General features: G+C 38.4%; 1 protein-coding gene across 3 annotated transcripts; it reads right to left on the reverse strand.

Annotated features, from left to right (window-relative positions):
• Positions 1–797: 797 nt before the first annotated feature.
• Positions 798–7580, reverse strand: LOC149251784 (protein DETOXIFICATION 35-like). 3 transcript variants are annotated; one of them, XM_089459567.1, is made up of 6 exons: positions 7284–7580; positions 2901–2934; positions 2374–2612; positions 1935–2053; positions 1611–1697; positions 798–1517 (listed from the first exon to the last, which is right to left on the reverse strand). In XM_089459567.1, exons 2-6 carry the CDS (start codon positions 2930–2932, stop codon positions 1371–1373), a joined length of 624 nt encoding a protein of 207 aa, XP_089315693.1. In that variant the 5' UTR covers positions 2933–2934; positions 7284–7580; the 3' UTR covers positions 798–1370. The 3 variants fall into 3 exon arrangements, with proteins under 3 accessions (XP_089315693.1, XP_089315691.1, XP_089315692.1); XM_089459565.1 differs by having other exon boundaries at positions 2901–2957; XM_089459566.1 differs by having other exon boundaries at positions 798–1493; positions 2901–2957; positions 7284–7552.
• Positions 7581–12335: the final 4755 nt, after the last annotated feature.

Below are 12335 nucleotides of genomic sequence, written 5' to 3' on the forward strand. Positions count from 1 at the left end.
ATGATTTCAAACACCATTTTTATATGATCGATATGAAAAGATGGAAAACCTATCATATATGGCAATAAGAACACAAGAACAAAATAGTTTGAGGTTTATCACAATGAAAACTATTTATAACTAACTACATCCTTATTATTCACATTTTCTATCATTCAACGTTGTTACATTGTCACTTTGCATTCGAAAATTTTATTTCATCATTCAAGTTATAATAGTCTCCATCAGCTCGACAAACTGAGGTAACTGAGCAAATTTAAAACTAAAATGGTCAGATCTATAATACACATATTTAGCATATTTAAATGATCAGAATAATTAAATGTTTAACAAATTTTGTGTGATCCTGCATCACTGAAACCACTCTAGATCCATCTTAATTCTGGATCTATAAAGCAATGAGAGACATCAAATCACTCGAGGTGCAAACATTTCCTAATTTTGCATTAAAAAAATGTTTTGCACCAAAAAAAATGAATCCCATAGCCTTTAATAGATTTAAAGTTAAAATAAATTTAAATTAATAAATAATTTAAGTAATTAATAATTAATAAGTAACCTATAAATTTTTAGTGAATTTAAAAGTTTGAATCAAAACTGGTACGGTTTTTATGATTATGTTTTATCATATCTTTTATGATTATGATTTATCAGGTATAATAATATATTTTAAACGTAAATATGTTAGTAAAATTAAAATAAAATGAAAAAAAATGAAGAGAATGAAACATTCTCAATTGTTACTTATATCGAACAACAGCATTTAAAACTGACATCGCTCTGAAAACAAAAGCCTATGAATTTAGAAAGTATTCTTATTTGAAATTAATATGATACGTACATACAATCAAGAAAAATTTCCGTTAAGATATATATGCTATGAAAATCAATGAAAATCCTGTAGCTCGTAATACTTCATTAAAAAAAAATGGTAATTAGGAAAAACTCTATCTCCTCATTTATCTCAGAATTCCTGAATTTTTTTGATATTTTAATATGTTGTACTCGCACCTGTAGGTGGTTTTATATGCCTCCAGCTTTCATAGTACCTGTGAATGAACATTTACTTGACCAACCTCCCAATTTTTTAGTGAAATTTGGGCCAGCCATTCAAAAGATAGTAATACCTGTGAATAAGCATACACTTTGAAAGTGATACTTTGTGAATAAACATCTCCCAGACATTTTAAAAGGGAAATATTTTTCCTTCCACTCCAATCTCCAACCATCTCAAATATTATTGATTCTCGTGAAAGTTGATGGTTCACTGTTCCTCTTACTGCCGTTTGTTGCCTGCTACTCATGTGGAAGAAAGTTAGAATGGAAGCTAATGTGACGAATAATTGGCTGTTGCTAAAGCATTATTACTTCTATGCAACAATCAATATATTGACATCAGCATTATGCTCTGATTTTAAATCAACTGAGCTGTGTTTGAGGGCCTCAACTACACCACCACCCCATAACTTGATACGATTCTCGGCAGCAGAGGCCTGCATTTCCACGGAGATCAAGAACTGAAGTGTTCAACATATAAACAAATACAAAATAAATACAACTATTCCATCAGTTCATCTCCAGCTTTCATAAGATCATTTCATAGTTCATACCTCTTTGTTCCAGTTTGTGAAATATACAATCAATAACAAAATCAAGGTTTGCAGTGCAGTTCCACCAATCATCCCACTCCAAATACCCTGCTCACTCATTTCAACATCAAATATACACAAAAAGTTAGATGGCTGAACAAACTTTTGCTTTCACTGAAGGCAATGCTTACAACAAGATCAATTTTTAAAGCTTGGAATAGAGAGACCAGAGAAGGCCTACTAGTCTTGCCTTCTACTCCAATAATGGTTGCAATGCTGAAATCAGTGTGTTGGAATCATAACGAACAAAGCATAAAAAACAAAACATGGGAATGCCTAGTGCACCTTTACTCCTAAGTCAAACTTGTAGCCCAAAAGTAGACCAAGAGGTACACCAAAAACATAATAGCATCCTAAGTTTATGTAGGCTATCAAACCTTGCCACCCTCCACCAACAGCCACACCTGATAACATTTCCAAGAGAAAAACATGAGTATCTTGAAAACATTACACCTTGAAACCATTAGGGTTGACTGCTAATTGTTTGGTTTGACTTCAAATCACTAATCTACTTTCTTTGAGCGTTATGAGGAGAGTGCTCTGGATCAGAGGGACCATTATGATTGAAAAAATGTGATGATTGAAAATTTATAAGCAAAGGTGAAAACCTCCCAAGCATGTAGGTGGTAATAAGCACGGAATTATGTTGGAGATATGAGCTTTGCCCACTCAAATCAAAATCAAATATAAGAGGATTGAATGCAAATCACATACAAAATATTACCTGATAGAACTGGCTGTACACTATTTAGAAGCATTGTTACTGCAAGAAAGATTACTAATTTAGACACTGCTCTCATGATCACCTCGCTGTCAGTAAATAGTACGGCAAATTTGTTCTTCACGAGAAGAACTATAACCATGCAAATAATGCCAATCAATAGTGATTGTGCAACCACAACCATAACACAGAATTTTGTAGCTCTTGGATGGCCAGCACCTAGTTCATTGGAAACTCTCACGCTGCAGAAGATGTGTTGAATAGAGTAAACTTAAAATTGAAGTTTGAAAGAGAGAAAAGCAGGATACAACATCAAAACTACAGATAAAAATAAACAATTTGTTAGCAATGTGCTTCCAAGACATGGGAAAGGCCATCATTTCTTTGTAGCTTAGAACGTTCTGTTGTCCCATCTACATAAGGTCTGACATGCCATATTTCAACATGTTTCAGACAAAAACAGAAAAAATAATTGTAAAATAATATTGTTGAAATAAAGAGGGTATGTGGAACTAAAATAGCTAGCTTACCTGATGGCGGCATTAATTCCAAAGAAAATCATGGCTTCCCATTCAGTCAAATTCATGCTGAAAGAAGATTAGTTAGAAATACTTAAATGTAGTAATCACATTCAAATTCATGCTGAAAGAAGAATGGTTATAACTTATTCAATGAAAATCATGTCTTTCCATCTATTCAAATTCATGCTTAAAAATACTCAAAAGGGGAGATCGCATTCAAATTCATGTTGAAAGAAAGAATGGTTAGAAATACTTAAAAAGGAAAATCACATTGAAATTCATGCTGAAAGAAGTAATGGTTTTTCCAATGAAAATCATGGCTTCCTTCCATTCAAATCCATGCTGAAAGAAGAATGGTTAGAAATACTTAAAAGGGGATATTACATCCAAATTCATGCTCAATGAAGAATGGTTATAAATACTTAAGAGGTGAAACAACGGTCAAACTTGAGAACAATCGCTTGAAACTATAACAAGGTTACCAGAGAGAATCCTATATCATTTGGAAAAAGGTGCTAAAGAACCCATACATGGCCTATGGCTTAGCTTCTGTTGAGACACAAAGGTTAGACTAATTGGCTTCTGGTGGCCATATGCACTTCCCACTGCTTTGTTCTATATCTCTTGTTGCAGGGTAATTCCACATCTTATGGAGATCTTCCTCTTCTAGAGTGGCTCTATAAGGGAAGAAAATGTGCATATTCCTCAAAGCCATGCCAGAACCTGGGCCAGTAAAGAAGTGCAGGTAGTGTATTTGAATGTCGATCCTTACGGAGAATAGCCATCTCGATTGTCCTTTGAACCTCCTTCCAAGCCTGTTGACCTTGCAAATTTCCAGTGCTGTTTCTATATGGTGATCAATTTTGGACATAACATCAGCTTGAGTGAGTATGCCATTGCCAGGGTCTTGATAGTTTCTTGAGCTAGGTGTCTTCACCTATTTTCACATTCAATCCATTTCCTATTCTCCACATTGCCAATTGCCCAGCAGAGGAAAAGATTGAACAAGAGCCTTTTAACCATTGAGACATTTGTAATAATTTTATTTGGAAGTCTAATCCATTCCTCCAAAGATCATAGGTCCACATATTTTTGCCCTATGACTTGATGCCACAAACTTGCCCCTGTATTACTTTCCATATGCTCTTGGAAACTACAGCCTTGCCATAATAGTGTGTATTTTTTTAAACTCTCAAACTACAGCCTTGCCTTATTTTGGAAACTACAGCCTTGCCTTATTTTGGTTTGGCTATTTCTTTCCATTTTATGAGGGAGCATCCTTGATTTTAATTATGTAACTTACACACACATAAGCTATAAATGATAAACTTGAATTTTATTAGGACAATAAGTAATATAACTTTAGATCGTTGAAAGTTGCAGTTTGAGTAATGAAGGCATTTCATCCATTGATGAATGAAGGAATTCCTCCATTGGTTGTTGGAGTATATGTGATTTGGTTCATAGTTCTTTTGATGTTTTAAGCCCACAAACTAAGGTTCATCATCAGGACTTTAGTGTCAAGATATTTCATCTTTCCTCGGTATATATATTTACATGCTTCCTTAATTTGTTAATGAACTAATTTGTTAATGAAAGATCAGGCCAAGCAGTTAGACCGGATTTTAATCAAAGTCAGATATACAGCCAAGCAACCCATCAAGAACCTTGCTGATATCTAGTGCTGTTTCTGCATGGTGGTCAAATTTGGATCCACAATATCAGCTTGAGTGTGTGCCATTGTTATGCAGGGTCTCAATAGTTTCTTCATTAATCTCCTGGAGCCTTTTAAACCTCACCTAGGGATCTTCACCTATTCTCACTTTCTCTCCATTTCCTATTCTCCACATTGTACTTAGTTGTAATATGTTAACATAGCCATCTCGATTGTCCTTTGAACCTCCTTCCAAGCCTGTTGACCTTGCAAATTTCCAGTGCTGTTTCTATATGGTGATCAATTTTGGACATAACATCAGCTTGAGTGAGTATGCCATTGCCAGGGTCTTGATAGTTTCTTCATTAATCTTGTGGAGCTAGGTGTCTTCACCTATTTTCACATTCAATCCATTTCCTATTCTCCACATTGCCAATTGCCCAGCAGAGGAAAAGATTGAACAAGAGCCTTTTAACCATTGAGACATTTGTAACAATTTTATTTGGAAGTCTAATCCATTCCTCCAAAGATCATAGGTCCACATATTTTTGCCCTATGACTTGATGCCACAAACTTGCCCCTGTATTACTTTCGATATGCTCTTGGAAACTACAGCCTTGCCATAATAGTGTGTATTTTTTTAAACTCTCAAACTACAGCCTTGCCTTATTTTGGAAACTACAGCCTTGCCTTATTTTGGTTTGGCTATTTCTTTCCATTTTATGAGGGAGCATCCTTGATTTTAATTATGTAACTTACACACACGTAAGCTATAAATGATAAACTTGAATTTTATTAGGACAATAAGTAATATAACTTTAGATCGTTGAAAGTTGCAGTTTGAGTAATGAAGGCATTTCATCCATTGATGAATGAAGGAATTCCTCCATTGGTTGTTGGAGTATATGTGATTTGGTTCATAGTTCTTTTGATGTTTTAAGCCCACAAACTAATGTTCATCATCAGGACTTTAGTGTCAAGATATTTCATCTTTCCTCGGTATATATATTTACATGCTTCCTTAATTTGTTAATGAACTAATTGTATAACCGGCTGAACATGAATTATAATAGACTTTTGTTATCATTATTAAGCCACAGTAAAAGGGGTAAGCTGATTATGCTTGTCATGATATAAAATATTCTAAGATGCAAGTGTGAGAACCCAACCTACAACCTAGACTACTGAGCACAGGGAAAAACTTCAGTTGTTGCTTTGCACTTCATTATTCCTAAGAGATGAAAGCCAACTACAAGTCTACAACTAATCTTTAATCCATCATCTTGCTAAAGACAACTTGTATTAGTTTCTATTTTGATGGCCTCTTTGATCCTTCTTTCATAGTAGTTGTTCCATCAACTAGTGAATGTGTGAACATCTTTGAACCAAAAAAGCCCAGCAATAATTTCTCTGTATCGTATGTAGATCCAGTAAACAATGGCTTCATGCATGGTTCTGAAGGACATAATCCAGGGCCTGGTTTCACAGCTACTGAAGCTAGCCTGTCCACTGTGTCATACCTGAATGAAAATACCTACAAAGGTACAAACACATTACCCTATCAGAATCCTCAAGAGGTGGCTTCAAACTATGGTTACAACTCAGATCCAAATGATTGGGAAAGATCAGGCCAAGCAGTTAGACCGGATTTTAATCAAAGTCAGATATACAGCCAAGCAACCCATCAAGAACCTTGGGCATCCCATTATTACACAACTGGTCAAAACTCTGAAAGGGAGGAGGAACCTGGTAGTTCAAGTTACATGCAGAATCTGCCATATCCATAAGGCACCGCCATTTTTAACTTTTTCCAGAAGGCATGATTACCACGCAGATGGAAGATAAGGGTTTAGACAGAATGGTGTTTCAATTTCAATAATCAAAGAACGGAGATGATGATTTAGATGGGATGGAGGGTAAGAATTATTATTATGCTCAGGGGTCTGGTTATGCTGGGTAATACAATAAGCCTGACAAATAAGGGAGGGAAATCTGAAGGCTATTATTGCGTTGCCTGCATGGTAGCATTCTTATCTTTTCACTCATTATACATTTTACCGGAATCTTTTTTCTTGGTTTGATCCGGTGTTTCTTCTTCTCATTGCCTTAGTGGAGTGTAAGATATCTGGTCAATATTAGAGTTGTTCCTGTCCTCTATTCAAGCAAAATCCTACATATTAAGTGGGTGTCTTTTTTCCCAAACTCAAAACATAGTTCTTCATAGTGTAGGTACTCCCATAGGTTACCAGGTTCTTAATTCTTTATTGGTGCAATCTTGCATCTTGTGTAACTGGAAATAGCTACATGCAACTCTTATCTTTGGGTCCTAGTATTTTTGGTTAACCAAACCTGAAAGTGGACCATTTTAGAGTGAAATATACAAAATGCATGGGCAGGCATGCTTGGATCATTCCTCGAATGGTTCAACAATGTAGGCCACTTTGCTTGTTAAAAACGTGTTGTCAGTGGTTTATCAAAGTCCAAATGACCGGGGTAAATGGCAAGATAATGTTAAATATGAAAAATCCATTGCATGCTCTGAAAAACATAGCAGAATAAGTGGAAGCAGAGATTCAGCCATGGGTAAAATTAAGCGAAAAGCAAATTTTTGCAATGCTCGACATGGTCTAGTCAAATATTACGCATACTACGAGCAACTCCAGTGTTGTATATAAAAACAGTCACCATGGATAAACTTGGCAGCAAAATAAAGCAACATTCAATACAGTTCAGCATACCTTATAAAGTTCTCATATGTTGAAACGCACTCACGTGTTGAAAACTATGATCTCTGTTCAACTTTTCTATCAGATGTAAAAAGGTCATTATCAGTCATCACTTCCTCAATACTTCCACCACGGTACAAGGCCTCGGCCACAATCAGAATGGACCATTTCCTGAAAAGTCAATATACGATTCAGGTTAATTTTGAAGCGAAATCTTCTTTCCAAAATATGAAATCCAAATCAGCATAATGATACTTCTACATGTTTTTTCAGCTTTAGTTATTTTCTTTTGCTTCTGGGTAACAGGCAGATGGAGAGAATCTTTAACAAAATTTGATATCCAACCATTAAAAAAAAAATCATGGTCTCTTGCAACCACGGTTATATTTGCTTCCAAACCAACGGAAGCATTCAGCGTTCACTGGCAAAGTACGGTTATATTTGCTTCCAAACCAACGGAAGCATTCAGCGTTCACTGGCAAAGTGATTATCACCGAACAACTGCAGGAGGCATGAATCCACCTAATTTGGCCTTCCAGAACAACTGATAATCTGTATCATACTCAGCAACTATCTTCTCCTGTACTTCAAACTTGAAGAAAAACAAGACATATGAAGCCAACTTACCCTGATTCAAAAGCTGGCTACAGATGGGCAGGACCTGCATAAAGGGGCCTAATTTCTCGCGCTCAGCCAACAATTCTGTCAAGTACCGACTGTTGTTGTTGCTGCTGCAGTGGCATGAGCCGTTCAAATCCAAGAAACCATGGATACCAAAACAAGAGAAGAATAAGCAGATTGAACAATGAAAATGCAAGAATATCGCACTGAAACTGCTGCTGCTAACTAGAACATTTAGATTTGTGAACTATGATGAAAAAACCTATTTCAAAACCATTTTTATACAGGACCAGGGAGCCATATACACCCTGAATCCGGAATTCATGAAAACAACGGACTGAATCCGTGAAAACAGGGAGCCGCCCTCCATTTGAAAAGAAATTAAGCTCCGCCCTCCATTTCAAAACAAATCTAACTTCCCAGGACCAAATCGACCCTCACAAACCACTGCCAGGACCAAATCGACCCTCAAAAACCACTCCCAAACCAGAAAACCCGAACTGTAAATCAGAAATGGCGATTTTGATCTGCCAAACTGGGAGCAAATATCAAAATGGGGCGATTTTAAGAAAATACGATTCGGTTAGTTTATCCGCCCTGGGCTAAAATAAAAAAATAAATTAATTTTTAAATAAAATGAGGGCTAATTATATAAAAAAAAAAAAATTATTATTTTAATTAAAAATTCGCCCCATTAAAATATAAAAAGCCTTAAATTTCGCCTTTGGGCTATTATTCGCCCCTAAAATTAACCTTGCTGATCAAAGTAGAGGAGAAATCTTGCTGGACCCTGGGAGGGACCTGCACAACACCAAGGCACTAGTTGTAATAGTTTCTTTTGTTTCCAATTAATACAATTAAGTTCATTTTTCTCAACAAGTTGTTATATATAATTTGTTTCATAAACTCCTTGGTATTTATGTTGAATATGTTTTATTATATGAGTTATTCAGGTGCTATGTAATCGTTTGCTTGTTAGTGAATGCAGGATTCAAGGAGAAGGATCTCATCTGGATCGAAGAGGCTTGGCTGCTACAAACAGCGTTGGACTAAAGGTAAGCCTTAAACACCTGGTTGCTTTTATTTCAAATGCATATTTAGGGAAAGATAGTGCTTGATTGTTTTGTTTGTCACTAGAAAAGCCTTGTTTTCTAGGGAGGTCGGTTTTGTCCGCAAAATTTACTCTTTCCGCATGACAGCCTATGAGGTATCTCAGCACATGCTTTGCTGCCTTCCAAAACAACTTGGTAGGCTGAACCATAGCTTGACTCAGTTGGTTCACCGTAAAGCATAAGTCGGGTCGTGTGTTCACCAGATACATAAGTGAACCCACCAGCTACCGATAAAAAGTAGCAACTACTACCTCACCTAAAGTAGCATCCTCCTTCCTCTAGTTCCCAGCTGGAGGAGTCTGCATGGGCTTGCACTTCTCCATGTGAAAGTGCCTAAGTATCTCATTAGCATACTTGCCTTGAGACACAAATACTTCACCACCTTTCTGCCATACCTCCATGCCTATAAAGTAGTGTATAAGACCCATGTCTTTCATTTTGAACTCTCTTGCAAGGTCCTCCTTGCAAGACTGTATCAGCTGATCATTACCTATAAAAATCAGATCATTGACATAAAGAACAATGATCAATGGTTTACCTTCTACCATGATGTGGTAAAGGTTCGCATCTGCTTCACTCTTGGTGAATCCGAACTTGGTGAAATAGCTGTCGATCCTAGTGTACCAAGCATGAGGTGCTTGCTTTAGCCCATACAGAGTCCTCTTGAGTCGGCACACATGCGATTCCTGATCAAAGGTCTCGAAACCCTCTGGTTGCTTAATGTACACCTCCTCCTCAATCTTCCCATCGAGGAAAGCTGTCTTCATGTCCATCTGGTGGATCTTCCACCCCATCTGAGCTGATAGTGCCAACATCGATCTAATCGATGAGTACCTTGCTATGGGAGCAAAAGTCTCATCGTAGTTGATCCCCTCGACCTGTGAGAAACCACGGGCAACAAACCTTGCCTTATGTTTCTCAACACTACCATCAGCTGCTTGCTCTACCTTGTAAAGCCATCTGTAACTCATCACTGACTTGCCCTGAGGTCTTGGGACAACATCCCACAAACTGTTTCGAATAATAGAGTCGTACTCCTCTACCATTGCATCAACCCAAACTACTTGCTGCACTACCTCCTCGAATGAAGAAGGTTCGATATCTACACACTCCCCAACCAGGGCCATGTACCCAGTGTACCGCTCGGGCGACCTCCTCTATCTGCGCTGAGAAGATGGTTGTCCCACATTCTCCCGTGCATCCAACATCAACCTGTCAGCTTCCCTTGAGCGTTTCCACCCATCTCTAGAAGTCTCAGCATGAGTGGATGTCTCCACTCTCGGATCCTCTGCATGCGGCTACTCCACATCAATCTGAGGCTCCTCCTCCTTAGGAATTGAAAGTTCCTCCTCTGCATGCAACTTGAGCTCCCTCTCAAGTGATAATCGCATGGCTTTCTGCTCATCGAACTTCAGATCCCTGCATACCACTGTCCTCTGACTAGTAGGTAGGTACACCCAATAGTTGTGGGGTGTATCCGTGTACCCCACAAGTATTCCCAACTCAGTTGTTGGATCCAGCTTCTTCTGGGCATCTTTGGTCACATGACAATAAAATGATGATCCAAATATTCGGAAGTGACTCACATTTGGTCGCTTCCCGGAAAAGGCCTCTATAGGTGTCTTCATTCCTAGTATACGGTGCGGGCTTCTGTTCTGCAAATATACTACTGAATTGCATGCCTCAGCCCACAAATGCAGTGGTAGGCTTTGGTTATGCAACATCGCTTGAGTTTCTCCCATAGTTGATCTATTTTTCCTTTCGGCCACCCCATTCTACTGTGGGTTATGGGGTGCCGTCAATTCCCGTTTAATTCCTTTTGCAGCGCAGAAGTCTTTAAAATGATGGGAGACATACTCTCCACCATTGTCGCTACGCAAGGCTACTATTTTATTTCCATATTCTTTCTCTGCCAAGGCTTTAAACTCATAAAACTTCAAGAAGGTCTAATCCTTCTTTTGCATAAAGTAGATCCAGCATCTACGAGAAAAATCATCAATAAAAATAACATAGTACCTTTGTTTAGCGGTGGAGGCTATAGAGAAAGGTCCACAAACATCTGAGTGAACTCACTCTAGGATTGCTCTAGCTCTACTATCTCGATCCGGAAAGGAAGATTTCGCATACTTACCCAAGGTACAACCTTTGCATGTATTCGTCTGCTCCAGTTTTCCCTTAGGTAGCCCGGTAGAAATCTACTACATGATCTTCAAGGATCCATGGTGCAAGTGGCCCAGTCTTCTATGCCATAGCTCACCAACATCTTGGCTTTGCATCATCTCAGCTTTGGAACTCAATGCAACATAGTCGTCTGCCTCCAGCTTGTAGAGATTCTTTACTCGAATCCCAATTTGCTTTGTCTGTCCAGTATCGACATGCCTCATGAATACCTTTCCTTTACTAAAGACTACATCATAGTCTTTATCTTCTAGCATAGTGACAAACACAAGATTCTTCTTTAGACCTGGTACATACTTTACATCAGTCAGGGTGAGGGGAGCTCCATGCTCCCTCTAAAACACAACCATACCTTCACCTGAAACACAATACTTTCCATCATCACCCATCTCGATCCGCATCTAGAGATCCTTCTCCTCCAAGGTACTGAAAAGATTCTTGTCACCTAACATGTGGAATGAGGCTCCCCTGTCCAGGCACCACACACATTCCACCATGGATGAAACCATGCATGCGGTAAGCGAGAAATCCAACTCAAACTGTGAGGCCAGTGCCTCACCATCAGATCCCTTCAAGGAACCCTTCTTGGATTTCTTCTGTGGATAATTTGTAGCATAATGGCCCACTTCATGACAATGAAAGCATCGCACTTTCGATTTGTCAAACTTCTTCCTACCATGGGAAGAACCGGATTTGGGATGGGACGCCTTCCCTTTCCCTTTCCTCGCCTTACTCGCTAAGGCTAGATTTTCCTCATCATCTTGCTTTGATGAGGATCCATATCTGGTGCTTCTTCTTATCTCCTCCTGCATTAGATCCGACCAAAGTCGTTCCCAATCTGGCAGTTTTTTTCTTCCATTAACCAAGTCTTGGTTGCTATGCCAGCTCTTAGGAAGACCGAGGAGTACAAGACTCACCATGTCATCATTGGCTGTCGTGATCCCTACACTTCCAAGCTCATCCCTACAGGTGGTGAGCTTGTTCAGATATGTAGAGATCGTGTCACCCTTTTCACACTTGATCTTCTGAAGCTTGTCTTTCAGCGCCAACTTCCTTTGATCGCAGCTGTTCTGATATATATCTTTCAATGTTTTCCACACTGAAAACGGTGTCTCCTTCCCATGGAGACTCGAGACTATGTGGTCTCGAACTC

Source organism: Pinus tabuliformis, chromosome 7, assembly GCF_031772625.1.
Source record: "Pinus tabuliformis cultivar Carrire ecotype Pingquan chromosome 7, CPIR1, whole genome shotgun sequence".
In the NCBI taxonomy this organism is placed as follows: Eukaryota; Viridiplantae; Streptophyta; class Pinopsida; order Pinales; family Pinaceae; genus Pinus; species Pinus tabuliformis.